This window comes from Silurus aristotelis (assembly GCF_946808225.1).
Source record: "Silurus aristotelis genome assembly, chromosome: 8".
NCBI classification, from domain to species: domain Eukaryota; kingdom Metazoa; phylum Chordata; class Actinopteri; order Siluriformes; family Siluridae; genus Silurus; species Silurus aristotelis.
The window spans coordinates 10050091-10076721 of record NC_139581.1 but is presented as its reverse complement, the minus strand read 5'-3'; the positions used below and the strand labels follow the sequence as shown (position 1 = coordinate 10076721).

At 38.6% G+C, this 26631-nt stretch overlaps 2 protein-coding genes across 3 annotated transcripts in view; both read left to right on the top strand.

Annotated features, from left to right (window-relative positions):
• Positions 1–758: 758 nt before the first annotated feature.
• sostdc1a (sclerostin domain containing 1a) lies at positions 759–4165 on the top strand. The gene is made up of 2 exons (XM_083548292.1): positions 759–1262; positions 3139–4165. The coding sequence occupies exons 1-2, from the start codon at positions 1055–1057 to the stop codon at positions 3570–3572; spliced, it is 642 nt and encodes a 213-aa protein (XP_083404418.1). The 5' UTR covers positions 759–1054; the 3' UTR covers positions 3573–4165.
• A 258-nt stretch (positions 4166–4423) lies between these two features.
• Positions 4424–26631, top strand: part of crppa (CDP-L-ribitol pyrophosphorylase A) — a 30716-nt gene continuing 8508 nt past the window's right edge. Inside the window, exons 1-9 of one of the 2 annotated variants that reach the window (XM_083548276.1) lie at positions 4424–5496; positions 7768–8044; positions 10349–10498; positions 14298–14402; positions 14538–14583; positions 15490–15587; positions 18525–18617; positions 18770–18862; positions 20990–21121. In XM_083548276.1, coding sequence (XP_083404402.1) covers positions 5351–5496; positions 7768–8044; positions 10349–10498; positions 14298–14402; positions 14538–14583; positions 15490–15587; positions 18525–18617; positions 18770–18862; positions 20990–21121 — 1140 coding nt within the window. In that variant the 5' untranslated portion in view covers positions 4424–5350. The remainder of the gene's footprint in view (positions 5497–7767; positions 8045–10348; positions 10499–14297; positions 14403–14537; positions 14584–15489; positions 15588–18524; positions 18618–18769; positions 18863–20989; positions 21122–26631) is intronic. The other variant, XM_083548277.1, reaches the window with a different exon arrangement.

Here is a 26631-nt window from a genome sequence, read left to right as displayed (position 1 = left end):
TATATACACACACACACACCCCTGTGTGTCCTGACCTTTTTAGCACCTTGTCTTTTCCAAGAAGTAACCAAACTAATCGATTGTATAAGGAAATAAAGAAAAGGGTTTTTTTACATGTACATTACAGCGAAATTATTTCTTTTCATACCCCGGCAATGTTAGGAAGATGTGGTCAGAGTGCAGGTTTAGCTATAGTGCAGCACCCCTGGATCACAAAGGGGTTAAGGGCCTAAGAGGGGCACCTTGGTGATACCAGGGCATGAACCCCTAACCTTCTGATCAGTAACCCAGAGCCTTAACCACTGAACCACCACTACCGGCATCTTGTGTCGTGGTTTTACCTATTCTTCAGCTGCAGTTCATTCGATAGTCTACTGGGATACAACTCTATTAGCTGTGCACATCTGGATCCTGATAATTACAAGGTACTTGTACACTACATCCACTTTCCCTGGGAAGAAAATGACAATAAAACACAAAAGAGGCCTTCAGGGTGCCACCCAGGAGACAAGCAGTAGGGTTCAGTAGTTTATTAGCTCAGTAGGTATAATAATACAGTACCATTTGGGAAGTGAGTTAGAATTACCCCTGGATATGCTGAATATCATGTTCATGCGAAGTGATTTAATTCTGCCTCACTATTTTCTGCTTCCAAAAAATGACCTGTCTTTTCTTTTTCTTTTTTTTTAAACAATGACATCAAATAACTCAAGTCACAGCAGGCCAGATGTTAGAGACGCGTCCCAAACCGCACACGGTATCCAGTGGTGGTGTTTTGTTTAGACGCTCTCGGGTATTTCGGATTTTAGGGCGTGGCCTGGATTCAACTCAAAGCATGGAGAAGTGGGCGTGGCCACGTGCGCAATACGTCGCAGCGTTATTCACCTGAGCCGCCGCGTATATAAAGTCCAAGACCTCACGAGGAAACGCTAAAGTCGAGTCGAGACTGCAGCCTCATCATCATCATCATCATCATCGTCATCCTTAATCAACTTCCTCATCGTCCTTATCATCATCATCATCATCATCTGGTCCGAGTCCTTCTCCCAGAGCCATGCGCGTGCACAAGGAGGAATCGCGCAGCCTGGTGTTTTTGGTGTGCTTTCTGATGAAGACCAGCGCTGCTATAAAGAACGACGCCACGGAGATTGTGTACCCGCGCATGGCGGAGGATCCCGCTGAAGAACCGGCGGATGAGTCGGACCTGAATCGTGCGCGTGGCGGAGGTACCTGGTCCGAGAGCGCGGCGCGGGATCGAGCCGGTGAGTGCGCGCGCGTGTCGTCGGTGCGCTCTTTACGCGCCCTTCAGGCTGGAATTTTTATATAGTATTGTTTTATTGTATAAAGAAATTCTATCTTACATAAAGTTCTTATATTTAGGGGTTTAAGCTCCAAAGTCAGCTCAGACCTAATGTCTTCTATCACCAAAGTCAGCTCAGACCTGATATCTTCTACCATCAAAGTCAGCTCAGACCTGATATCTTCTACCATCAAAGTCAGCTCAGACCTGATATCTTCTACCATCAAAGTCAGCTCAGACCTGATATCTTCTAGCACCAAAGTCAGTTTAAACCTGATATCTTCCATCACCACAGTCAGCTCAGACCTGATATCTTCTATCAGATGCATTTCAGTAATAGAAAGCTCTCTGATTCTAAAATATTCAAGAAACAAATCCATACTGAAGAAGTCACTAGAAGTATTTTACATTTAAATGGTTCCCTGATTAGGAAAAACTGTTTACAACCATGTGGTACACAGTAAAAAAAAAAAAGAGAAAAGATCTATAATGTATAATGTACAACTTGACCTTTACAGTGACAATTTATACTTCAACAAGTGCAACAATAAAAGAAAAACGTAAACAAGATTCATTTATATATGATATGATTTTGGAAACCACATTTTTGATGCAGTGTAACTGGGTTATGAGGGCTCCAATAAGTACATATAATCATCCATATTTGTTTGTGGGTCTGAACAGTTACATAATGGTAATAAAATAAATCTCTGCAGAGATTTTAATAAATCAAAACGGATCCAAAGACTGTTTTCTATTATATTTTTTGGAAGGCATCAATGGTTACAGAGTTTGTAAAGCTCTGCTGTAGAGTGCTGTAGAGTTGTGAAATATGGATACAGGTGGGAAGAACGTTGGAAGGAAAAAATGGAAGAAAAAGGATAGAATGAGAAAAAAAAATAGATTAATCTAATCAGGAAAACACGTTTCTAATACAGGTCCCTCTCAGACAGTAAGGAGAAAGAAGGAGTTTCTTTAAAAGAATTAATTTTAATACATATTTGCTTTATGTCAGTTATTAATACCAGTTATTATGAGCTAAAATATAAATCTCCAGCTTGAACACTTCACACATCCAACCACAAAAATCCATTTGTCCTAAAGTGTTTAGTTTGTCCATGTTGCCAGGTATAAAGTGTCTCAGTGAGGTTCTCAGAGCGAATAGGTGTTTAAGGATGACGCACTCGTTTGGCACGCAACAATGTTGACTGGCAAAGATGAGAGAAATCAGAGCACAATACTTGCTGACTGAATCCTGTCAGGCAGTGTGAATGGCGCCGCATCTCAGTTGCTCACACGGTCTCCGGTCAGCACCATGTGCGTCTTGAATCCCTGCTACCTGAAGCAGAGCGAAAGAAAGGCCTCTCCGGTCTCCATTCATCAAACGCTGTCATAGAGAAGGGGGCTCATTGTTGCTGAGGTGTGTGTGTGGTGAAAGCAGCTTGGCTTGGGTTTCACTGTCAGGTTGTGTAGCTTGAGGGTAGAGGAATGTTCATAGAATCAGACAGCAACGCTGATCCAACAATGGATTCGACTTTTAGACAACATACTTCTCTGTGTTAAACCATTTCCTCTTCTGCTATAGGTGGAACGTGGTGAAAAGGGTAATTGTATAGTACAGACTTAAAAGAAAAAAGAAAAAAAAAAGATGCATGATTCCTTTGCAATTTTGAATAGCTATTGGTGTCTCATCACTGGTTGGTCATTACCTATACATTAAATAAAAAAGCATATGTTTGGACCTGCTTGTTGTCAAATATATAATTACCTAGTATTGCATTACAATTAACACTTTATTTATCATACAAAATCTTCCTCTAAAACAATTCCTTCTCTAGTTCCAGATCCAGGTCCGATGGGCTGCCGAGAACTGCGCTCCACGAAGTACATCTCGGATGGCCAGTGCACCAGCATCAACCCCATTAAAGAACTGGTGTGTGCTGGAGAGTGCCTCGCTGCCCAGATGCTCCCTAACTGGATAGCGGGATATGGTAAAAAGCCGAGGAGCCGCCGGGGCAGCCAGGACTGGCGCTGTGTCAATGACAAGACCCGAACCGAACGCATTCAGCTGCAGTGCCAGGATGGCAGCACCAGGACCTACAAGATCACAGTGGTGACTGGCTGCAAGTGTAAGCGTTACCTGAAACAGCACAACGAATCAGCGAACAAGTCTGAGGGCATCACGCAACGCCAGCAGGTCCACAAGCCCAAAAGCAAGAGGAAGCACCGGAATAGCAAGGTGAACGGGAACTGGCACGAGTCGGAGTCCTGAGGCACCGAAAGTAATGTAAAAAAAAAAAAAAAAGACTTTGGACTACCTGTGAAAGAAGGACTACAGAGCTAAAGAGCTCAGAAGCAGTGTGCATTGAATATAAGGATAAAAAAGTTGAATGGAAATTGATGCCTATTTCAGATGAAGTGGCTTCAGGCTCTGCCTCCAGCAAAGTGCCACACAACCACTGCTCATGCTTCCTATACACTCCATAATGACTGTCAGTTTGGCATTTCACTATATTAAAATGATCACCTGACCATGATCCTGTCTCTCTGCGAGAAATCATATCGTATCACTGGCTGTAATATGCATTGAAAGTCAGAAAACCCTGAATATCTCATGTTTGAGAACAGCTGTGTAAATAAATAATGTCCCTGTGTGTAATGTGTGTAAATACAAAGCATTTTCATATGTAACTGCAAGATATTTACTTCTTGTTAGCAAGTATACGTTGATGTAATATATTCATGTGGTTCATCTAATCTTTCATATACGTGTTGTAATTTTATGCAGGCATTATATTGCACTATTTCATACGATGGCGATTTCGCTGTTTCGGCATAAAAAGTATTAAATGGTCATACATTTTATACGTCTCTTTTCCTTTAAATGTCTTAAGCAGCATCTATGCATTAACGGTGTCACAGTACATAGCCTAAATCATGATTATACACACTTTGCTTGTTGGACATTGGTATGGTGTACACCACGACTCATCAGCTCTGATACAAAACTGGACCACAATATGGCAAGTCACATTTTCTTTTCCAGCTTTTTGGAAAGGGGCAACAGGGGGGGGGGCACCATCTGATCATTATCCTTCTCATATGCTGGCTTCGTAGTTGCTCTATAATTCCTGATACTTCACAAGATTTCAGTTCAAATGAATTTTATTTGTGTAGTGCTTTTAGCAATGGACATTGTTTCTTTACAGAGACAAATAGTATAAAAGATATGAATTTCTAAATCTGCCTATAAATTGATCCCATATAAGTTCATCCCTAATAATCGAGCCTGTGGAAAATGTGGCAAAAAAAACCTCCCTGGTATGAGGAAGAAACTTTGAGAAGATCCAAGACTCAAAATAAAACCCATTCTCATCTGGGTGGCACCAAATGTCTATTCATTAGAGTTTCATCATGTCTGAGGTGTACTGTAGTGCTGTTCATAAAAATTGAGATCCTTCCTCATAGCTTTTGAGATTCTCATCACTACAATATCATTTATTTATATAATTTAACCGGAGTCCTGGATTTCTGGGGTGGCAAGATGCCAATCTGTGCCACCCACGTAGCCACGCCCCTATATAGTCTAAACAGGATCGACTTCTTGACTTGACATGGCACAAATTTTTCTATATAACACAAGGATTTGAGCAAGAATACAGGAAATTCGTAAAAATAATATATTTCACTGAGATGGAATGCTGAGGAGTTTTGCTCCCCGATGTGTGTATGTGCAGATACTCTGCTAAAGCGAAAGTACCGCAGGCTGAATCCCAAATAGCTTCCTATAATCTTTATAGTGCACTATGTAGGCTGAAGAAGCCACTATTTCCACCCCCTCTAAAGTGAACAAGTATAGAAAGGGATTTGGTATTTGGAAGTTAGTTTCTGAGGCATCAGTTCGGGTTTAGAGTCGTGATTGCAGGCGGTATTTGTTAGCTAGCGGACTGATTTGTTAGCTAGCGGACTAGCCTCGCAGCAAGGGAAGAGCACCGGCCTGGCGACCCGGGGCTTTTCCTGATATTTTAACCCCACCACGGCGAAGGCAGTATGGGGCGCGACGACGTTGATTTCCCGGTAGCTGTGGTTCTTCCGGCTGCTGGCACCGGGGAGAGGACAGGACTTCAGACCCCCAAGCAGTTCTGCACCTTCCTCAGCAGACCACTCATCAGCTTCACCATCGAAACCTTTGAAAGGTACAGTATCTGCACCGCGATCAGACTCTCTTAGAGAAAGCTGAAGACCTGCACATCTCCAGTAAACGTTCCGAGTGTGAAACCGGTGATTTATGCAGCTGGATGATAAATCACTACCGCCGTTGTATCCAATCAGCCTAAACGCGTGTGTCTACAAATCGCAAAGCTCCGGCGTGTGTTTATAAGTCGATATAAGCGCGCTGCATTGTGGGTCATGCAGTTTTTAAAGTCTAGAGGTCCATAAGAAGGAATCACTATCACTAAGCAACCCGATGATGGATGGATGGATAGATAGGCGGGTGGGTGGGTAGTTAGGTCGCTTGTTTGTTTGTCTGTTTGTCTGTTTGTTTGTTTGTTAAGGCACTGGACTTTAGATTGAGAGGTCATGAGTTCAAATCCCATCCCTCTGAGTGAGGCTCTTAATCCTACAGCAGATTACCTTTTTGGCATCTGCCGAATGCCAGAAATGTGATGTATATGTACATAAATAGATACATAAAGATTGATTGATTGATAGATGAGTTGATTATTGGTTGGCAGATAAATATATTGTGGATTTAGAGAAAGCGTACGACAGGGTGCCGAGAGAGGAGTTGTGGTACTGTATGAGAAAGTCAGGTGTGTCAGAGAAGTATGTGAGGGTGGTACAGGACAGTGTGACAGCAGTGAAGTGTGCAATAGGAACAATAGACTGGTTCAAGGTGGAGATTGAACTGCATCAAGATTCGGCTCTGAGCCCTTTCCTGTTTGCAGTGGTGATGGACAGGTTGACGGACGAGGTCAGACAGGAGTCTCCATGGACTATGATGTTTGCGGATAATATTGTTATTTGTGGTGAGAGTAGGGAGCAGGTTGAGAAGAGCCTGGAGAAGTGGAGGTACACACTGGAGGGAAGGGGAATAAAAGTCAGTAGGAGTAAGACAGAGTACATGTGTGTGAATGAGAGGGAGGGCAGTGGAGTGGTTCGGTTGCAGAGAGAAGAGGTGTAGAAGGTGGATGAGTTCAGGTACCTGGGGTCAACAGTTTAAAGTAATGGAAGTGTGTTAGAGAAGTGAAGAAAAGAGTGCAGGCAGGGTGGAGTGGGTGGAGAAGAGTGATAGCAGGAGTGATTTGTGGTTTGTAGAAGAGTATCTGCGAGAGTAAAAGAGAAGGTTTATAGGAGGTGAGACTGCGATGTTGTATGGTTTAGAGACAGTGGCATTGAGTAAAAAGCAGGAGGTGGAGCTGAGGGAGCAGAGGTAGCAGAGCTGAAGATGTTGAGGTTTTCGTTGGGAGTGACGACGATGGACAGGATTAGAAATGAGTTCATTAGAGGGACATCGCATGTAGGACGTTTTGGAGACAAGGTGAGGGAGGTGAGATTGAGATGGGTTGGACATGTGCAGAGGAGGGACATGGGGTATATCAGTAGGAGAATGCTGAGGATGCAGCCGCCAGGAAGGAGGAAAAGAGGAAGGCAAAAGAGGAGGTTTATGGATGTGGTGAGGGAAGACATGCATGTCGTTGGTTTGAAAGAGGCAGATGTAGAGAACAAGGGGGTATGGAGACGGATGATCCGCTGTAGCGACCACTAATGGGAGAAGCGGAAAGAAGAAGAAGATAAATAGATTGATTGATTTTCAAATGTTTTATGGTAGAATTGAAAGAAAGCCCAGGAGCACAGTAATGTTTATTAGAAAAATCGAATGGTATGAATACACAAAGCTGAGGCTGATCTCTTTCTAGCACAGATTGTAGATTCATATCTTTTTTTTTCACTTTATAATTTAGATTATTTTGTTGTATGATGTATATGACAGATTTCTGTACATATGACAATACATACATGTACTTATGACTCTCCTCAATCTCTAGACTCAGATGTCAGGTGACTGATTGAGTACCATGTCTCTTTATTACTGATTTTGTAATTTAAAAAATTCCTATTGGGATGAATAAAAAAAAATCTATCTATCTTTTTTTTAGCACTTAACAAAAGCACATAGGGGTGGTGATGCATACCTCTAAAAGCCCCCCCTTTTACAGTGAATATCATCATCATCTCTGCACTGCTACTAAACCGTCTATATATTTTCTATTTATCTGAATCGTAAAGTTTTTTGTTTCTGTATACTTCATGGTATTATTGTCGGCATATATAGTTTGTACTTGCTATTGTCTTTTGGTCTTTATCGCTTCCTTTTATACATTGAACAGTAGTTTCACGAAGAAACTGCGTTTTGTTTTTAAATCGCATTAAACATGACATTTTTACTTCTTCTCTTCTACCAGAATCTCATGGATCAACTGCATTGTTGTTGTAGTTGCTAAGGAGAGCCATGACCTGATGCTGCACATCGTACAACAGTTTCATCATACAAAGGTAAAAGTGGTTAAAGGGGGAACCACGAGACATAGATCCATCTTCAACGGTCTTCAGGTGTTCAGCGAGAGCGCAGAGGGTCCCGTGATTCCCAGACCAAAGGTGGTCATCATCCACGATGCCGTGCGTCCGTTTGTAGAGGAGGACTTTCTACTCAAGATCACCCTGGCAGCCAAAGAGCAAGGGGTCAGAGCATTCAGCATGCACAAATGTTCCACTGTGTGGCTCCTCATCTACTGTTACTCAGCTACTTTTATAGGAACATTCGAACTACTGTGTATTCAGGCACTCTTTCAATCTGCCAATCATTTGCATATGATTATGCAGAATCAGGGCACGTTATACATTAGTCTTTTCAGGCATGGTTGTTGGGATGAGATGGTTGGTATAAAAAGGGCATTGGGGATTTTCCGAGTTATTAAACAGAAGAAGACTTAGACTGCCAGCAGTTCTGTGGGCAGAAGCACATATCTGATATAAAAGGGCAGAAGAGAATTATCAGCCATGTTGAACAGAAAAGCATTTCACAACTGCTCAAATGAGCATATTTACAGGTGTCCTATTCAAAAAGGTCACTGAATGTAGGCAGCAAATCAGATTTAATATAACCAGCTCCTACCAGTGTTCATTCTTATGAATGGAAGTGCTCACTTCAGCATTATTAACCATAAACTCCATCTAATGACTCTATAGTTGATACGCAATTACCCAAATACATACAAGGCTTGGGGCATTTTTTGAGTTGTGTCAGTTAATGTAAAAAAAAAAACCATTTATATAAATAAATAAATACATAAAAATATATGTTATATATGGAATTATATTCAGAAATTGCCTTTCAAAAGGTGTTAAACTCTCCAAATATACTATTCTCTCACTCACCTGGTCATCAGTACACTAATCACATTAATGCTTCACTGTACTAATGGTTACGCATCACAGTCAATTGCAATTTTAACATTAATTGAATCTTATCAAAGGGATAAAACATATAGGAGCTCATTTATTCATGTAAAATTTATATCCTTATTCTATTTCTGTAAAGCTGGTTTGCGACGATGATTATAGTTAAAAGCGCTATCCAGAAAAATCTGTATTAAAGTCAAACAGTATTATACCTGAGACAAATCTTTTTTTGAATTTTGTCTAATCGTTTATCAGTTTTTAACAGTATAACCATAGAACATTTTGAAAATCAACAATTTGGCTTTTAAAGTGAGAAAAATTAGGATCAAACCCCCAAATAATGTCAAACACTGGAGTAGCTTTCCTGTGGTTTTAGGCTGAAAAAGTTTATGTTGCACTTCTTTTACCAATGAAAAAAAATTTAATTATGAAAGCATCCGATCTGCGTTTCACATAACAGTTTTTTGGCTGCCACAACAGCTGCCCACAGGCTTCCATTATAAACAGGTTTAATGTTCTTTTTTCTCAGATTAGAGAAGTGTGTCGAAATAATTGTCCATGGTAATCGCGTATACACTTCAGATGTGGCTGATGGTCATTAGGTCATAAAGCAATAGAGTATTTCTTTTCAGATTTTTTTTTCAGTTCTTTTGCGTCTTATGCTAAATCATTCAGAGACCACACGTGAAGTAAAAGAAAAAAAAAAGTTTGTCGTATTTGAGTAAGGAATGTATGTCTGGACTTCGAATGACATCTTCAAAACGATTGAAGAGAACTGGAAGTAATATGATCAACTATTTTTGCCATATTATGGACCCCAGTTTACAGCATAACGTTTCGAAAATGGTAAAAGCATGCTGGCCTTTTGGTCCTGGTTTCTCTCAAATCCAAAACAGTAATACATGAACACGCACATTGAGATTAATGTTTCGGCTGACTTTCTGAAACAAACCACGGCCCCATCGGTGTTGTGTCATTTTTATGAGGTGAGCGAGAACGGACCAAAACGATCTCAGAAAGAAGAGTAATTACTGCAGGTCACAACGCTATCTGAGGTGCTGAGTGTGTGCTTTATAGCATGAAGTGCTGGTAAGGCTGTCACTTGTCTGATTTAAGTTGTCTGTTTTTTCTTCCTTAGGCTGTTGCCAGATGGCCTTCATTATCTCTTCATTAGTCCTGATTATAAAGGAATGTCAGAATGAGTACATCCATGAAAGCCTGTGCCATCTTAAACAGCATTACATTACACAAAACATACTACTTACCCACTACTTAATGGTGATCATGTACAATGGGGCGAACTGTAAGGATGTAAGGCTGTAAGGCTCAGCATGCTTCCTTTTTGGCTTAGGGGTGCCATTATTTACAGACAGGCGATGTGCTTATGCTTAAACTTTTAATTGTACATTTCTAAATTGCCCCTCAAAAGCTGCTTCCTAAGAGAATCTCCTGTAAAAAGGAGCAAATGGTAATTCAAGTGCAGTTTCATGTTTAAATAGCCATTGTGATTTCTAGTGAGTTGTGTTTATTTTAATGGGTTAGTATTTGTATAATTAATATAAAGAAGTGCTGCTTTTCCAACAGGCTTCTGGAGCTATCCGTCCTTTGGTGTCCACGGTGATCGCCACCACTTCTAAAGGCTTTCTGGACCACTCACTGGAGCGAACGAAGTACAGGGCCAGTGAAATGCCCCAAGGATTTCTCTATGATATCATCTATCAGGCCTACCAGCGGGTAAGAAAACGTCTCTCTCAAATCACATTTTAGAACTTTTGTTGATATTTCAGCTTTCCCATAATGCACAAGTACCAGGAAGAGACCCGTATTATCATTACATCAGACACAAAACATTTGTTGTGTGATTTGTAGAGTTTACTGATAAATATATTTGTATAGAAAATCTAGGATAAACCAATGAAAAGTTGGCAAAAATGGCATCATAGACTAGACTACTCAGTGTCAACCTGTGATTAGGGCAATTGTAGTCCACTTTTTCACCCAACAGATGTTTAGATAAGAGTTTGCTGTCTCCATTCTGATATTTTACCATCTGTTCCAAATAATTCTGCAAGTATTCTTCACGATTTAGGTCCAGTATTTCTTGCAGTAAAGTCAGTGTTCTGGTGTTTCATCATTCCTGTTGAATTATTCGCTCTTATATTTGGCTTTACGCACTGTACTGTTGTCATCCTGGAGCATGGGAGTGTCAGAGTTGTGTTCGGCTTGGACATGACGTCAAGTTGGCCACTTTGGAGAACAGCCTATTGACAATGTAAATTACGACGCTGTTGTTGGTGCCTTACTCTTTCTCTAGTGGGCACATTTGAACACAGCTACTGATTTAATGCAGGGCTTGTATTATAGTTTACAAGATCAGTGCCATTTTACTTATATAACACACATTTCAGGAAAGTCTTGAGATGCCATGTTTGGTCAATTTCCTCTCATGATTCTTTTTTCCTTATGAAATATACAGTAAGCAGGAGATACGTGAACGCCACAATCATCTATGTCTCAAAAATATATTGACATGAGATGTTATTGAGAAGACAAATATACAATTTAAACAAATTTCTATTGTAACGACAAATAATACACTATATGGACAAATATTTGTGGACTCCCGATCATGAGTTTCACGTGTTGTTTTTTTTTTAAACATTCCATTCCACATTCCCATTTGTTGTTATAATAACCATTATTCTTCTGGGAAGATCTTTCACTAGACTTTGGAATGTAGTTGTGGAGATTTGTGCTAATTCAGCACTAGAATAATCAGGTACTGGTGTAGGGTAAGGAGGCCTGAAGAGCAGTCAGCATTCCAACTCATCCCAAATGTGTTTAATAGGGGTGAAGTCAAATCTCTATAGGAGGTGACTCAATATCTTCCACTCCAACCCATGTAAACTGTTCATGGAGCTTGCTTTGTGCACAGGAGCTTTGTTATGCAGGAAGATGTTTACGTGCAAATGGAAAAAAAAAATGTTATGCTACTGCACCCAAATGCATCCTATACAGTTGTGTGCCTCCAAGTAAAAACCTGCACGGGGCGGATTTTTCAGTCCTGCTCCCGCACTCACTGCTTCTTCTTGCTCTCTGCCATTTAGTTTTACTCGCTGCACTATTAAATATGAATGAAAAAGAAATGGAAAATTAACAAACATTTTGTTTTATTTGAGTTGAATTTTTTGTGTCAAACGACGAACATGGACATGAACAAGGAACTTTTCAACAGCTGAAACGATATTTAATATTTAAAAAAAAAAGGCCTCAGTTTTGTTGAGTTGTTTGTTTCTTAAATAATGAAATAATATCTGTAGCACTCGTAGTTACCGCACATGAACCACGTGAGATTTCGCTTCCGACCATGTGCCTGTACATCGTTTTATTTAATTTTAGTTGCTATTGTTGATTTTCTACGCAAGTGCATTGCATTCACAAAGAGCAAAAAAAAAAAAATCACAGAAATGATCTCATAATTATGACTTAGTATCTTATAATTATAACTTACTATCTCATAATTATGACTTAGTATCTCATAATTATGAGATCCTGTTCTCATAATTGACTTAGTATCTCATAATTGTGACTTAGTATCTCATAATTATGAGATAAGTCATAACTATGACTTAACTCATAATTATGAGATATGTCGTATTATGAGATCAAGTTATAATTATGAGATCCTTTCTGTGATTTTTTTTTTCTCTGTGAATGCAATGCGCTTCCATACTATTCTGCAGTAGATACACAAGTTTGTGTTTTTAGTAATTTATAAAAAAAAATTGAGACCATTTTGCGTTTGTTCCGCAAATTATTTTATTCTCTCGCAACCCGCACACATGAGTATTTTAAATCCCATTAAATCTTGTCCTATGCGTCAGGGGTCCGGCGGGAGTGCGGGTCTCTACCTTTAAATTTGTGCTAACAGTTTGAGGAAGAACCACCTATGCCTGCAAAAAAGCAGGTGTCCCAATGCTTTTTAGTGTAAAACCACTGCAGTATTGTATTGTAAGATGATTGTTGTAGAAACCGAAGTGTTTTGCTTAATTATTACGAACTAAGACTTATAAACGAGTTGTTAAACAAGTCCGTTTTGTTCGTAGGTCCAACAAAGTGAGGTTTATACGCCTTTGACAATAATATACACTAATGTAATGCAAAGAAAATTACTGTAAAAAAACAAATACTGTAAATAAAATCTTTAGAATGCTTTAGTACCTTATAATAGCAGTACAGTACAACTGCTGGCATACAGTAAGCATACAGTAAGTCGGGAACATTATACACTGGATGACTATGCTAAGAATCTGCTGTGAATTGTGTACAGTGTGAAAAATAAGATATCCACACGATTTAGTACAGAAAATTCTCAAAGGTTGTAGAATAAACAGCATCAAAGAGCAAGTCATGTCACCAGTTTTTCAATTGAAACATATTAGATTTTTTTATACGTTATATTGTTCATAAGAAACATGGAGGAAGTAGGTTTTTCTTGAGTACTGATTGTCATATTGCTTCATAAATGAGAATGAAAGTCCCAGGATGCCTTACATAGTGAAGAGGTATAGTCAGGCTATTGAGGTATGTACATGGCTGATATAATGCTGACATATGATCGCTGTTGGGACGTTTTTTTTTTTGCGCATTAATCCCCAACAGTGAAAGGTGAATGTATAGCTTTTTTCTTTTAAAACTAAAGGTTATATATCTTCATGCTCATGACATGAAGTAGTCCAGGCTTGCTTTTTTTTAAACTTAGTTTTCTGTATCTTTTGCTACTCAAGGTTACTGCAGTTTGTCTTTGAAATGAAAAAAAAAAAAGAGTCAGTGACAGATTTTTAAAATGTGGCCAAGGGCCATGTGTCAAAGCCCTTACAGTGCTCCTTTCTGCTTGAATGATGTATTCACTGTGTGACATCCTTTGAGAATGATGGAGCCATTATAGAGCCAAAAGAGACACCCAAGCCTCAGTATGTTATACTTATAGAAGCCCAAAATGCTATGGGTTAAATGACTGCAGGACCTGGTGGCTGTTTTGTGAGATCACTGATCTCTTTTTCTCTCTATACACACACACACACATGGACAAGGATAAAATATGGCCTTGCATATTGCCTTTTTAAGATCTCAGGTAGCCCTGATATATCTGTGATCTTAGAGCTGTGAACAAAATTTGTAGGAGTTTGTCTGGTGTCCCAGTTGGCCTTAAAAAAAAAAAAGAAAAGAAAAAAAGGCTTTGGGTGAGTTGATTTTAATAAAAATCCCATTACATGTGGTCAAAAGGCAGCAAAACAAAACTCTGTGATTGACACAGAATGGTTTAGCATGTTACATGTTTGTGGTAACTCTGGCCTTGAGTTTATCCTTCCATGTTTTCCATTTTGTTTTGAACAGATTCTTAATCCGAATGCATGTTTACCTTCTTTCTCTTCTGGGTCTTTCTCGGTCATCCGTGGTAAATAAGTAAATAATTTCACTATTTTCTAAACACAAACACATGGAGCTGTTGTTGCTTTGTCTCTCTTCTCAGTGCAGCGAGTCTGACTTTGAGTTTGGCACCGAGTGTCTGCATTTGGCCCTGCAGTACAGCGGCACCAGTGCCAAGCTTATTGAGGGACCACCGACACTGTGGAAAGTAAGAGACGAGGCCTTCAGTTTACTGGAATTTAATGCACATCACATTTATTCAGCCGGTCAACGTTTAGTGGATTTTGCGCATTCTTTTCATTTTTATAAATGTTTTTTGTAAATTGGTTTTGCTCCTTTTCAGGTGACGTACAAAAGAGATTTGGCTGCAGCAGAGTCAATTATTAAAGGTATTTGTTTTTTGTGATCGCTCCAACAATCAAGCCACGACCAAAATCAGTGTGTTTAGACTACTGTAGTTTATTTCTCAGCAAGCCAGAATCATGTCTCTGGAAAATGTCAGTAACACGTTCGACCTCAGGTTTAGAAGGTGCTGTGTTTTATCACTTTTCTGTGATAGTTTGATTTGTGTGCATATTTACGTGATGGCGTTGGATCAATGCTTTAAGGGAAATTTCCATGCTGTCAGCCTGCCCCTCTGGCTCTTCTGCTCAGGCATTACTCTGTGCTTGGAGGGCAGCCTTGTAACTTAATGCCAAAATAGGTTTAGAGTGGAAAAATAACAGAAAAATGCTTTAAGACCCTTCCCCAGAGAGCTTCACTTTCAGCTCTCAGTTTAACTGCTTTCTCAGGTCAGCCTTCATGATGTTGGATCTGAGACTGCATTTGAATTTTTTAAAGATTAAAAACGATTACGTTACGGCATATAAAATCTGCATGCGATTACATTACGTTTGCGTTGACGTGAAAGATTGAAATAGTCGGTGGCGCTTAAGTCCTTCCGAATCCTGTGTCTGATTATTTACAGACTAAACTCTGACCCTTTGATATGTGGGCGGTATTTCGACCACAAGTATTGCTTGCTGGCTTTTATTACTTGACCCTCTAAACGTTTATTTGCGGCATAATCCTTGATTGCTTGCTTTATACAGTTCAATCAATGCAGTTAATTCACTGGTATTTTTGAATAAAATGATTAAAGTATTTAACATTAGCAATGGTTCAATGGATTGACAAAACAGAAATAGACATTTCGGTAAAATTTCGCTTTTTCACAGGTGCATCAATTTTGAGTGAAGCACTTTTCTGTTTTGTATTATTCCAGCTTAACATTTGTGCCGTTTCCCGATTTCCAGAGACTCTCTCGCTGTCAGCATGCCTCATCTCAGGAGCCATGGCAGAAGCTGTCGAGCTTTCCAGCAGGCTCCAGAAAAGCCTGGAATTGCACCATATGGTAATGAGAATGATTTTGTAATACGTCAGGGTACAGTGATTTTGATCATAATGTCTATATGACCTCATCTCCCTGCTCAGCAAAAGTAGCATCTGCCTGGGTGGCCTTGGTGTGTCAGATGTTCCAAGGCTAATGTATAATGCATGGAATCCCCCTCCCCAAAACACCCACACACCCAAAACACACGTTCAGAACTCCGGTCTCATTCCCACAGTCTCGCTACAAATCCACACCGGTATACACAAAGCCGTAATTGCATCACCTGAAACGGATACACTGACATGTTAGTCAATCAACACCCCCTCCTATTTGTTGGGCTTTAATCCTGGAGCCATCCGAGGTGCTCAACATTGTACTACAAGCTGTGCTTTTCACAGACTTCCTGCGAAATCCATCTGCTCTAGGCGACCTGAAATTAAAACATTTTTTTCCCACCCTGTTTGTTCATAATGTACACCAGTCATTCAAAGCGATTGTATTTCCGTAATCTTCCATTCACCTGCAATTGAATCTGAGCATTTTTTTTCCACCATAGTGCGTGGTTATGTGGTGAAAAATCATGTGTCATTCTGACAGTCGGACTTCAATATCCAACAAAAATGTGCTAATTAACTTCACTAGTCTTGAAGCAAAGATCATTATGTAGATAAGCAGGTGATTTTATTTAAAGGTGGCTGGAGGCTATAAAGATAAAGGGCATAGTTTGCATGGTTGTACTTATTATTATTATTATTATTATTATTGTATTCTACATGCCTGGGCAGAAGAAATGGGCCAAGCCCAAAATGGTAAAGTATGAGATCATTTTTGCGTTGTTGCTTTTAATGTTGATGAGTTTCAGAAAGTCGATGAACTGTTGCAACAATTTTGGGAAGAATTATAGGAACATTGGGCATGTGTTCAACAAATATTAAGATGAATTGTTCATCAATCATTTAATTCATTATAAAGATTTGAGCATTTGTTTCATTTTTGTTCATTTCCTGACCAATGATTTGTTCTTCAGAGAGGGTAATTATTTTGGGTTACTGTTTGCCCAGGAAAGAATTATGTAAATAATGAAATTAGATGCAAATGTACTAAATGTTCAACAGTTGCCTTGATTGATTATACATTCACGCTAGAACACTGCTTTGCAAATAAGATATGATAGAATGATAAAAGATTATTTTTTACTTCAGGAAAGCTTGTAATTTTCAGATCTTCATGCAGAGGTGCTCTCAGGCTGCCACACAAATAATATTAACCAAATAATTCAAGGTTATTTTCACATCCTGAGTATAAACAATTCTCCTGTTTCACGGTCTGGGCAAAGAGTGTGTTATGATTTGTTTAACTTTGCCTTTAACAGCAGATGCTTACAAGGCAAGGAAAAATCTGGGCATCATCAGCATGGCTCCATACCTTCAAGTTATATGAAAGTCAATCCTCCTTTGGAATCATCCCAAGTTCGAAATCATTAGAACCTAGTGCACATCCTCCTTTTCGTGACAGTGCATACAGCACAGATCTTGGTGTCTAATAACGGCTTGGCAGCAGAACCGGGTCACTCCTCAGGTGGTGGTTTGGAGTTTCGTGTCCTCGGTGTCCCCGGGTTCCTTAATGTGGTCCACAGGACTCCAAGCAGATAAAAGCAGTGGCGGAAATGGTGGAAAAGGAAGTGGATTTCTCTTAAAAGCCAGCCGCAATTTTAATCCACATTACGTGATAGTGTTTGTTTAGAACAAAATGTTCATGAAAGGATCCGGTTCTCCAAGGGCAGGTGGTGCAGCTTGGCTCTGGGATTAATTTGCTTTGCCAATATGAGTTTTGCAATAAAGGACAGGAAAGAGATGCGGTCATAGTATCATATTAGCAAGCTATGTAAGGAATTACACAGGACAGGATATGCCAGTATAAGAGAACAATCAACAACGGACTGTTGTGGCACGATAGAAAAAGCCACGTAACTCTTAGCACACTGTATTTGATTAATTAATTATATATATATATATATATATATATATATATATATATATATATATATATATATATATATATATATATATATATATATATATATATAAATGATTCCTTTTATACTACAGCAATTTGCCAATGATGTCAACTTTCTATTATTTATCAGTGACACTTCTTACTAATAAACCATTTATAGATCCATCGCATGCTTAATTGCTTTTGGAAGAACATTATATAGAATTATTATTTTAAATGTTACCATCTGCTCTTAGACTTTTATTATAAGTGAGCTTCTCTGTCAGTGGGTCTTCTTTTCTTTTCCAAATACAGTGTAGTATGTCAAAATAATAGTCAATGAACGTCTGTGATATGGTACAGATGTGGTAGATGGTAGAGATTGAGTGATTAAACAGTGGCATATTCTTTTAAATTCATTTACAATCCAAGATTTTTTTTATCAGAGCTAGCAGATGTTTTCCCTAACATGCTATTGTATTCAGCCTTCAGTCAGAAACCAATCAGTCAGAAATGTATCCTGATAAGACTTCAATACTCTCAATGCATGCATTATCTAGGGAAGGTTAAATAGCATTCCTACCATACATTCTTCACATGTTTGTGGTGTAAGTGCTATGGTGTAACAGCCCGTGACCAATCCATAATTAAGGAGGATTGCATGTCTAACATGGTTTAGATCAAGTCAGCACATCGAAACACACGAGGCAGATCGAGATGCTTTTCTGCTTCAAACTGTAATTAGTTATATTTCAAGTGTGTATAAGTGCCCACATGTGTTTTTCATAAGCGTTTCATATCTAACATTTTTTCTCCTTGTCACCGTTACAACTTAGAGTTATTTATTTAATCTCTGTGTGTTTCTATTGAGATACAATGTAAGAAATGTGTTGTGTTCACGTGTTTGGGACATCCAGGTAAGGGTTAATGCTAATTGAATGCTTATCCTTTTGTGTTTTGCAGGCAGTGGATGTTATTTCATGCACAAAGAAAAATAATGAACTGCTGCGAAAGACCAGGAACTTCATCCAGATAGCTGTACTGAATTATTGCATTGTATTGTTCGGAAGACAAACTTTCATTATATATTTGACATACAGCAACTAAACCTGCTGTTTAAGTAAATTAATCATAATGGGGCTTATTTTAATATAAATTCATCTATTTTTCTTTTTTTTTTTTTTTTTTTTTTTTTTTTTTTTTCCCAGACCAGCAGTGCAAGTTTATCTGAAATTGAGGAGATGGTGACGGGTTTTGAGGAGACACAACATGCCCTTTTGTATCCTGTTGTTATTGTATGTGTAAGTATCTATAAACTCAGTCGGTGGTATTTAATAGATGCTGAAGGTTTTGAGGTATTTATTTATACCTCATATATTTTATTAATGTAGAATTAAGACATGCAGAATTATGACGTGTAGTATTTTGATTATTGGATTTAACTCCTTATAACTAAACCATATGGAAAAAGTATGTGGACACCTGACCATAACATTTGTCTGCTTTCAAAAATTAATTTTTTATTTGCTATTACCTTTACTCATCTCAGAAGATGTTCCACTAGATTTTGGAGTGTGCTTGTGGAGATTGTGCTCATTCAGCCACAAGGTTGTTGGTACAGTCAGATACTGATGAAAGGTGAGGTTCATTAGTTGTTCATTAGGGTTGAGGTCAGAGCTTTATAACAGGCCAGTCAAGATCTTCCACTATAACCCATGTGAACAATGTTTTCCTAGAACTGGCTTTGTGCACAGGGGCAGTGTCATTGGTTTGAAGGGAAAATTTAAAGCTACCACCTACACAGAGATCCTATACAATGGTGTGTCTCCAAGTTTGTGGTTATAATAGAACCACATATGGCTGGAAATGTCAGGTGTCCTAAAATGTTTGCCAACATAGTGTATGTACTAAAGTTATGGTGTGTCATTGTATTAAATGAAGTCGAATGGCATCAATTGAATTCTCAATGCTTTAAATCGTGTTCCAGATCGTTTGTTGGATTTTTTGCCAGAAGCATAATGTAGAAGAACAGGAGGTCAGGGTAACTTCTTCTCAAGTTATTTTTTTGTCACCTTTGTAGCCAGATGGCAGAAACAGGAGCTGGAAAAAAAACCCTGGCCAGTTTGCAGCCTGGTCCTTTTCCAGCACGTCTACCTCAAAACAAATCTGTCTCAATCTTTGGAAACGTCATCTCCTTGAAACGTAATTAAATCCCCGCTGTGATTTGTGAAAGGCCCGTTAAACGTGTCTTGAAAACACACCAACCATTTGAATGTGACTGTGAGGCACAATGCCAGTAGATCTAAGGTTTAGGGAATGTGTGTGTGTGTGTGTGTGTGTGTGTGTGTGTGTGTGTGTGTGTGTGTGTGTGTGTGTGTGTGTGTGTGTGTGTGTGTGTGTGTGTGTGTGTGTGTGTGTGTGTGTACAACAACTCTTTAGACTATTTGCACAGGGATCGCACCTGCTTGTCACGAGTAGAGCTTTTTAAAAGGTTTCATTTCAAACATAGGTCATATGACTGTTGGCAATTTGACCAGCCAATTGACCTTTGAAACCCTGACTGGAGGAAATGTATGACAGGACACTGGGAAAGTTTTTGTACCCTTTACTGTGACTTGTGGGATTGTAATATCCTGTTTTCTCAATATTTAATTTGAATTGCAATCCTAGTTCGTCTGTAATCCACCTAGAAGATAAATAGCTTTAGTCACGGTGGTGATCCAACATTGTTTGTGGATTGTTGCATAGCGATTGCTGTTAGGACATGATAACTTTTTTTTTTTTTTTGCAAAGCCAAAGGGCATGAATGTGAAATGGTTTCATGGTAGTTATAAAAAACTACTCTAGTAAACAACCATATTTCTTTGCCTGTAGTGTCATTCGGGGTTTCTCGGTTACTCATTGCTCATGAGATTGAATGCAGATGATTTCTAGTTCTTCATAAAATCTGACGTTTTACGAAGAGAATCCAGATTTTTTAAGAGACACGGCGAACAATGAAGCGAGACCATGGAAAATACAACAGAAGTTTAGTCCCAGTATGCAGAGTCCCGTGTCAACGGCGCACTTTTAGTTCGCAAATGGGTGCAGTGGAAACTTTACTGAGCATTTTAATTGCCGTCTTTGAAGTGGTTCTGCTGTTTACACGAGCACCCGGGTTTCTGAAAAGGAGGAGGATACTGCTGTACATGCTGAAATGGCTTCTCTTGGAAGATGGATTATGGTCTAGACACAGCAACCACGTATTTGTGTTCTGCGTTGGTGGCAATGCGCATTAACACATGTTTGTTTTCCATTTCGCATTGTTCAATCACGAGATACTGAGTGTGTTTAAATAATGTTGGTTTTGGTGCTTGTTATTCTAGAAAAATTAAATATGCGTGGCATCGTAACCCTGCTTTTAAGGCTTATCTGCTCTGTGTTTGTAGGTTAATTTATGTATGTCAAATAAGGCATCGGATATCCAAAAGAATGATGAAACGGTGCCCATCATGGATCTCTCGATGAATGCCAAAGAGAGGAATATTTTACTCTACTGTGTGCAAATTATTTACTCCAAGGTAGGCCGAATTTTATGAATTGCTTGTTGTTTAAAAATGTGCTCAAGTTATTCACAAGTAAAATAATCCCTTGATTATAAACATGAATAATGAATCATGGTGTTTAATCATTTAAACAGTGCTTTGGATTCTTGAATTTAAAGGTGTTTGTGCTGGCTGAAAGGCAAACCTCAGGTTATGTTAATGTATTGATTCTACCACATTATAGATTCCGTATTACATACAGAACAAAAACATGTTAAAACATGTTGATTTGCTGAAGTTTCTGAGGAGAATTTTTCAGAGGAAGTCTCCACTGTCAGTGCTTTGTAACAGCTGTAACATTACATTTTATGACAAACATTTTGATGACACGACAAAATGCATGTTTTGTAGCATGTATTTCCAGGGAAAAGAAAATTAGAGAGGCTGTTGAGGGACCTACTTTTTATAGCTGCTGTAATACAAGTGATGACCAGAACAAACTGTTTTGTGGGCATTCTGTGATATATTGTTGTTCTTTAATGCACAATAAAGTTGGGAAATTGCTGTGGTATAAGAGGAATGAGCTTTTTTGAAAGCAATTAACTTTGGATAACTGTAACTCAGGCAGCTGAAGTATTACAGCTGGAATGCTTCATTTCAGGCCACATAACTCCCCTTCATAGTTAAATACTTCTATGAACTGCTTTCTGTGTCACATTTATAGTCTCTGCACATGAAATCAGCTTAAGAATGAGCTCTAATGCTATCAGGATGTTTGTTGGGTATGATTCAATTGCCCTGTTGCGTATGGGGAAGGCCGTATCACTTCGCCCTGGCTCTGGAAGCAGTAAGGAGCTGTTCATGATTAGTTAGGTGTTAGGAAAGCGAGCTGACCAGGATGTAAGGCCGTGGAAGACGGAGTGCTCACTACATGTGACGTCAAGGTGTGGCGCAATTAAAAAAAAAAGCTCCACCCTCCATTTGTCATAGGGAGCCTTGAGCGATGTTCTTCCCAATGCGAGTACCTCTCCTTTGGAGCACTATCGCATTTTCCTGCATCCAGCTGCGATCTCGAATAAGGGAGTGGACAAAGATGACGTGCGCTCGGCCCGATGGAACACTCATCATCGCATGCTAACCGTGGAAGTGTAAATCCTTCATGCGGGGCCTGTAATAATGAGCGTGATGATTCCCAGATGCTTCTCAATCATAGTTTCGTGCCTCTCTATCCTGTTTGTATTTTTTTTGTGCCACTTTCTATTTGCAAACTGGTGTCTGCGTTTTATAAACCGTGCTACGAAGCGATCACTAGAAGGATGAGAAGTATAACATGGCATGCAGGGAAACAGTCGAGTAATATTTCTTGAGAACTGCTACAAAAGACTCTACAGTGTTCCCCCCCCCCCCCCCCCCCCCCCCAGAATGTTTACGTAGGATGCTCGCCAGTTTGCTAGATGCCCCTCTGTGTTTCATATATATGCATTTAATAAAAGTATTTACCAGAAATATTTGAACAATCTTTGTTTTATTAGTGACAGCTTTTTTATTGTTTTCTTGCTTCCTTGTTTTATTTTCTTAGTTCCGTATAATATATTCAAAGCTTTAGTCATCTATCATTTTTTCCTAGGTAGGTATTTGTTGTATTTTCTAAATGATGGAGTGTTTAATTATTTCCATGCTTCATTAACATGATTTCCTCAGCAAGGTTCATACAGATGCTTGAAAGTCCACAAGTAAAAATGCTTTAAAACATGCTGGATTATTGATAAATAAATAGATCGTCGCTTTATAATTGGATGTTTGGTAAAAAAAGAAAATCATTAATAGTTTGATATTTTTTGATGTAATTTATTGATGGTGTATGTTGACCTCAGTGTTTCAACCTTTAAATATTTTATATTGACTTAGCAGTGGATATGAAGCATGTCCTCAGATATTAGCTACAATTATGCTATTACAACTGGCTGGCAATTAAACTGGCTCCTGAAAAAAAAAAAAAAAAAAAAAGAAAAGAAAGAAAAAGAAAAGTACAGGTCATGTTCAGAGCAAGAGCACAAAAATATTTCCAGAAGCACATTGGAAGGCATCTTGACATTTACAGCTTAAAAATGTGTTATTTCATGTCTGAGTATTGAAAAGAAAATATGGTAACTTAGCTGTTTTTGCTTTCTTGAAATTTTCTCATGACTTGGGAGTCTGTTAAGCTTCGGCATTTATCTAAATTATATTGGAAAAAACTGCTGAATGTCTACCATAAAAGTGCTTGAGTTTCATGAGAAATTATTTACAAATCTTGTCTGTGACTTAGTTTGCTGGCAACTTCAATGTCAGATGTTTGATTCCTGTATATTTTTAGAACTTTATGCCTACACTAATATGCGTGTAGTGTTTAGCAAATCGCAGGACTGTCATGGAACTAGAAAAAAAGCTTTGAATGAAACTATTAACCCTCAATTATTTGGCTTCTGTTCTCTTTTTTTTGGTCTTTATCTTCAATCATTTACCCTCGATAAGCCAGTGCCTTCTGTAAATGTATTTAAGATCTATAAAATCTACTTACCACAAGCTATAGCCATTCATGCAGGCCACTATGCATCGTGCTATCGTGCATCCAACAAATGCACGATAGCACATCCAGTGCTACAAATTCACAGCACCTGATCAGAGAGTTTGATGATTTCTTTTTTTTTTCCCACCTAATCAATGATTCCAGTGGTGACAGAAAACGTCACCAGATCCTTATAGCTCTTATAGCTCAGGGTCCTGGTGACTCTTTACTCGCTGAAAAGGGTTGTCACGATGATATATGGGCACTCTAATCCCCTTACTGAGAGCTCTGGTGTTTACTCTGCCTCCTTCTCCTCAAAGGGCACAGTGGAGGAATCCTGAACCTGAGAGGAGATTAGCCACCAGTCCTTTAAAAAAAAAATGAGCGAGTGAATAAGGGGGGTAAGCAGGGGGGGGGGGGGGGTGACTTGAAAATGCCGTTCTTTTAGAGTTTCTGATTCACCAGTAAGTGGCAGGTTGTGAAATTGGACACTTGGAAAGTGGGGTGTTTTCTCAGGAATGTGATGTATTTTGTGTTTGCCAGTGTATTCTCACGGGTATGCTTACACAGTCTACTGTACACATATGTACATCTCTAAGACATCCGAAGTAGACACCATCTTGTCAGTCTATGGGACATTTTACAAATGCTTCAGATATATTAACTACAGTACAACATACAGTACATATAAAAAAAAAGGTATTGTCAGTTTTGTTCTATTTACAAAAACGTGACAAATTGAAGGAAAATCCACCTTGAACATTGTGCATAATTATCATCATAACATGGATTAAAAAAAAGATTTTTATTTATTAAAATGCTGTTATATTTCCCTTTTATAACCCCTTTCCTACATTACCCACAATTCCATTTAACTTCCTGTTCAAACATATATGGTTCCAAACCTTCAATGTTCTAGTCATTCTAGTCACTAATGTTACACTTATCAACTTGTAGATCACTAACTAGACAAACCCAATCTCTGCTCTAAGTCTGGAGATGTATCACAGAGCAGCATTGCATTCTGGAACCTTGAGTTCAACATTAGCTGTTCTGCTATATTAGTGTTGGATTTAGAGTTTTTTTTTTTTTTTTTTTATCACATTCAACATCGCTAGAAATGGGAGAGTGAAACAAAACTATTTTGCATTTTAGGAGCTGAGATCCAAACCTAACCATCATTCCTTTTGTCTGGTCAATCCTATTAAATCATACATGGTTATAACATTTATAAGGATCACTGAATTATTTGATGTAAATGGTATAAATCATATTGTATGTTTTATCTAAATCTCAGTGGAAGTAAACATCCGTAGAAGATTTTGGAGCGCTCTCCATCATCATCAAAACACTAATTGAGAGAATAACTTTCAGAAAGCTGCTCTGGTGGCTTCTGTTGGATCCACATATTACTAAAATGCTCTATGATGTCTACTGTATAAACACAAATAAAATAAAATTACATTGAACAAGTTTCCAGAACAAGTTTTGTAAAGGGAATGACAAATGAGGGAGAATACAGTCTAAGCAAAAAGCTAAATTCAAGTTATTAGCCAACAGTGACCATTCTCAAAAACTGTTTAATCAAAAACTTTCCATGTTTTTTTTTATTTTTTTTATATAATTTGAACAAAACATTATTCAGTAACTACAATGAAATTCAGAGTGGGGGTGTTGTGTAGTATTCCAGACCCACCAGTGAGCTTTGGGTTTAAATATAAATCCGTATTTTCTTTTAAAAAGAGAACCAAAATAAAGAACGGCTCATTTAGAAAACAATCAAAAGCATACAACAGGCTAATTTGTGTTTTTCTCTTTATAGTTTCAGATGAAGCATTGCCTCTAACTTTCAAATTTGCTGTAATATTTGGTTTAAGTCCCAGTGGATATCCTTTATTCCCCAGCATATTCCTACTTTTGTATTCGTGCCTACTTGTTGAACATTTGTTTTCCATCAGTTGGAAAAGCTAGATAAACCTCCTTGTTTGCCGTGTTTGAGGTTGATATATCCATGCTGACAGTCCCAAAATCAGCCTCCCATTCCCTGATGTGTTAACCTGGTGTTAAAGGAAAAAAAGCCACAGGAGGTCACAGAAATCCGTGGCAACTCATGCTGCATGTTGCGCGTGATCTTTTTTTTTTTTTTTTTTTTTATGCCTGCAGAGCTCCAGATGTGCACTGGCATGTGCAAATGTGAGTCTGTGGGGAAAAATGTTACTCACTGAGCTGCTGTTTACCCAGCTTTGATTTGAAAGATTACACAAAAACCATTGATGCTCATCAAGCAACTTTCATGAATACTTGTGCTGAGACTCAACATGAGACAAGATTCTGACAAACAAATGGTGTGTTATTATGGAAGACAGGTCCGGGTCCTCCCAATTGATTTGTAAACAGTAAATCGGTAAAAAGAACTGATTGTGATGTGTTTGGTCCATAAGCCTGTGCTCAGGGAACACTTGGTTTGAATTTGTAGGGACCACCCAGTCGGATGCTTTGCGTGTCCACTACTTGGTCAGCATTGAATTAAGAGTTTCAGCATTTTAATGCGACACGTACATTTAGATCTTCTGAAGGGATTTTTGCTTTCACTCCAGACTGACACTTAAATGACAAAAGGTCAGGAGAGAGCAGAGAGAGTCCGCAAATCCACCAGGATTCACATAAAGCCAAAAAGAGAAAGATATAATAAGGACATGTCCCAAAATATGTTATTTCCCTTATCAAATATGATATTTTTTTTATTTATTAAAGAATGACATTGATTTTTTTCTCAGTTAGTTGTTAGTGATCATCTATGATCACTTCCTATTTAGCAGTTTAAAATAATAATTTTTCTCTTCAGTTTTGTCAGGTTATAGAGAAATGGGACAGTTCTTGCAGAAAACTTCATATCACACCATTCACAACCCTCCATATATTATGTATCTTTTTTTGCAGTCACTGTGAATTAAACTTTACAGCAATAAATAAATTAAAGTTAATGCTTTCTGGTATA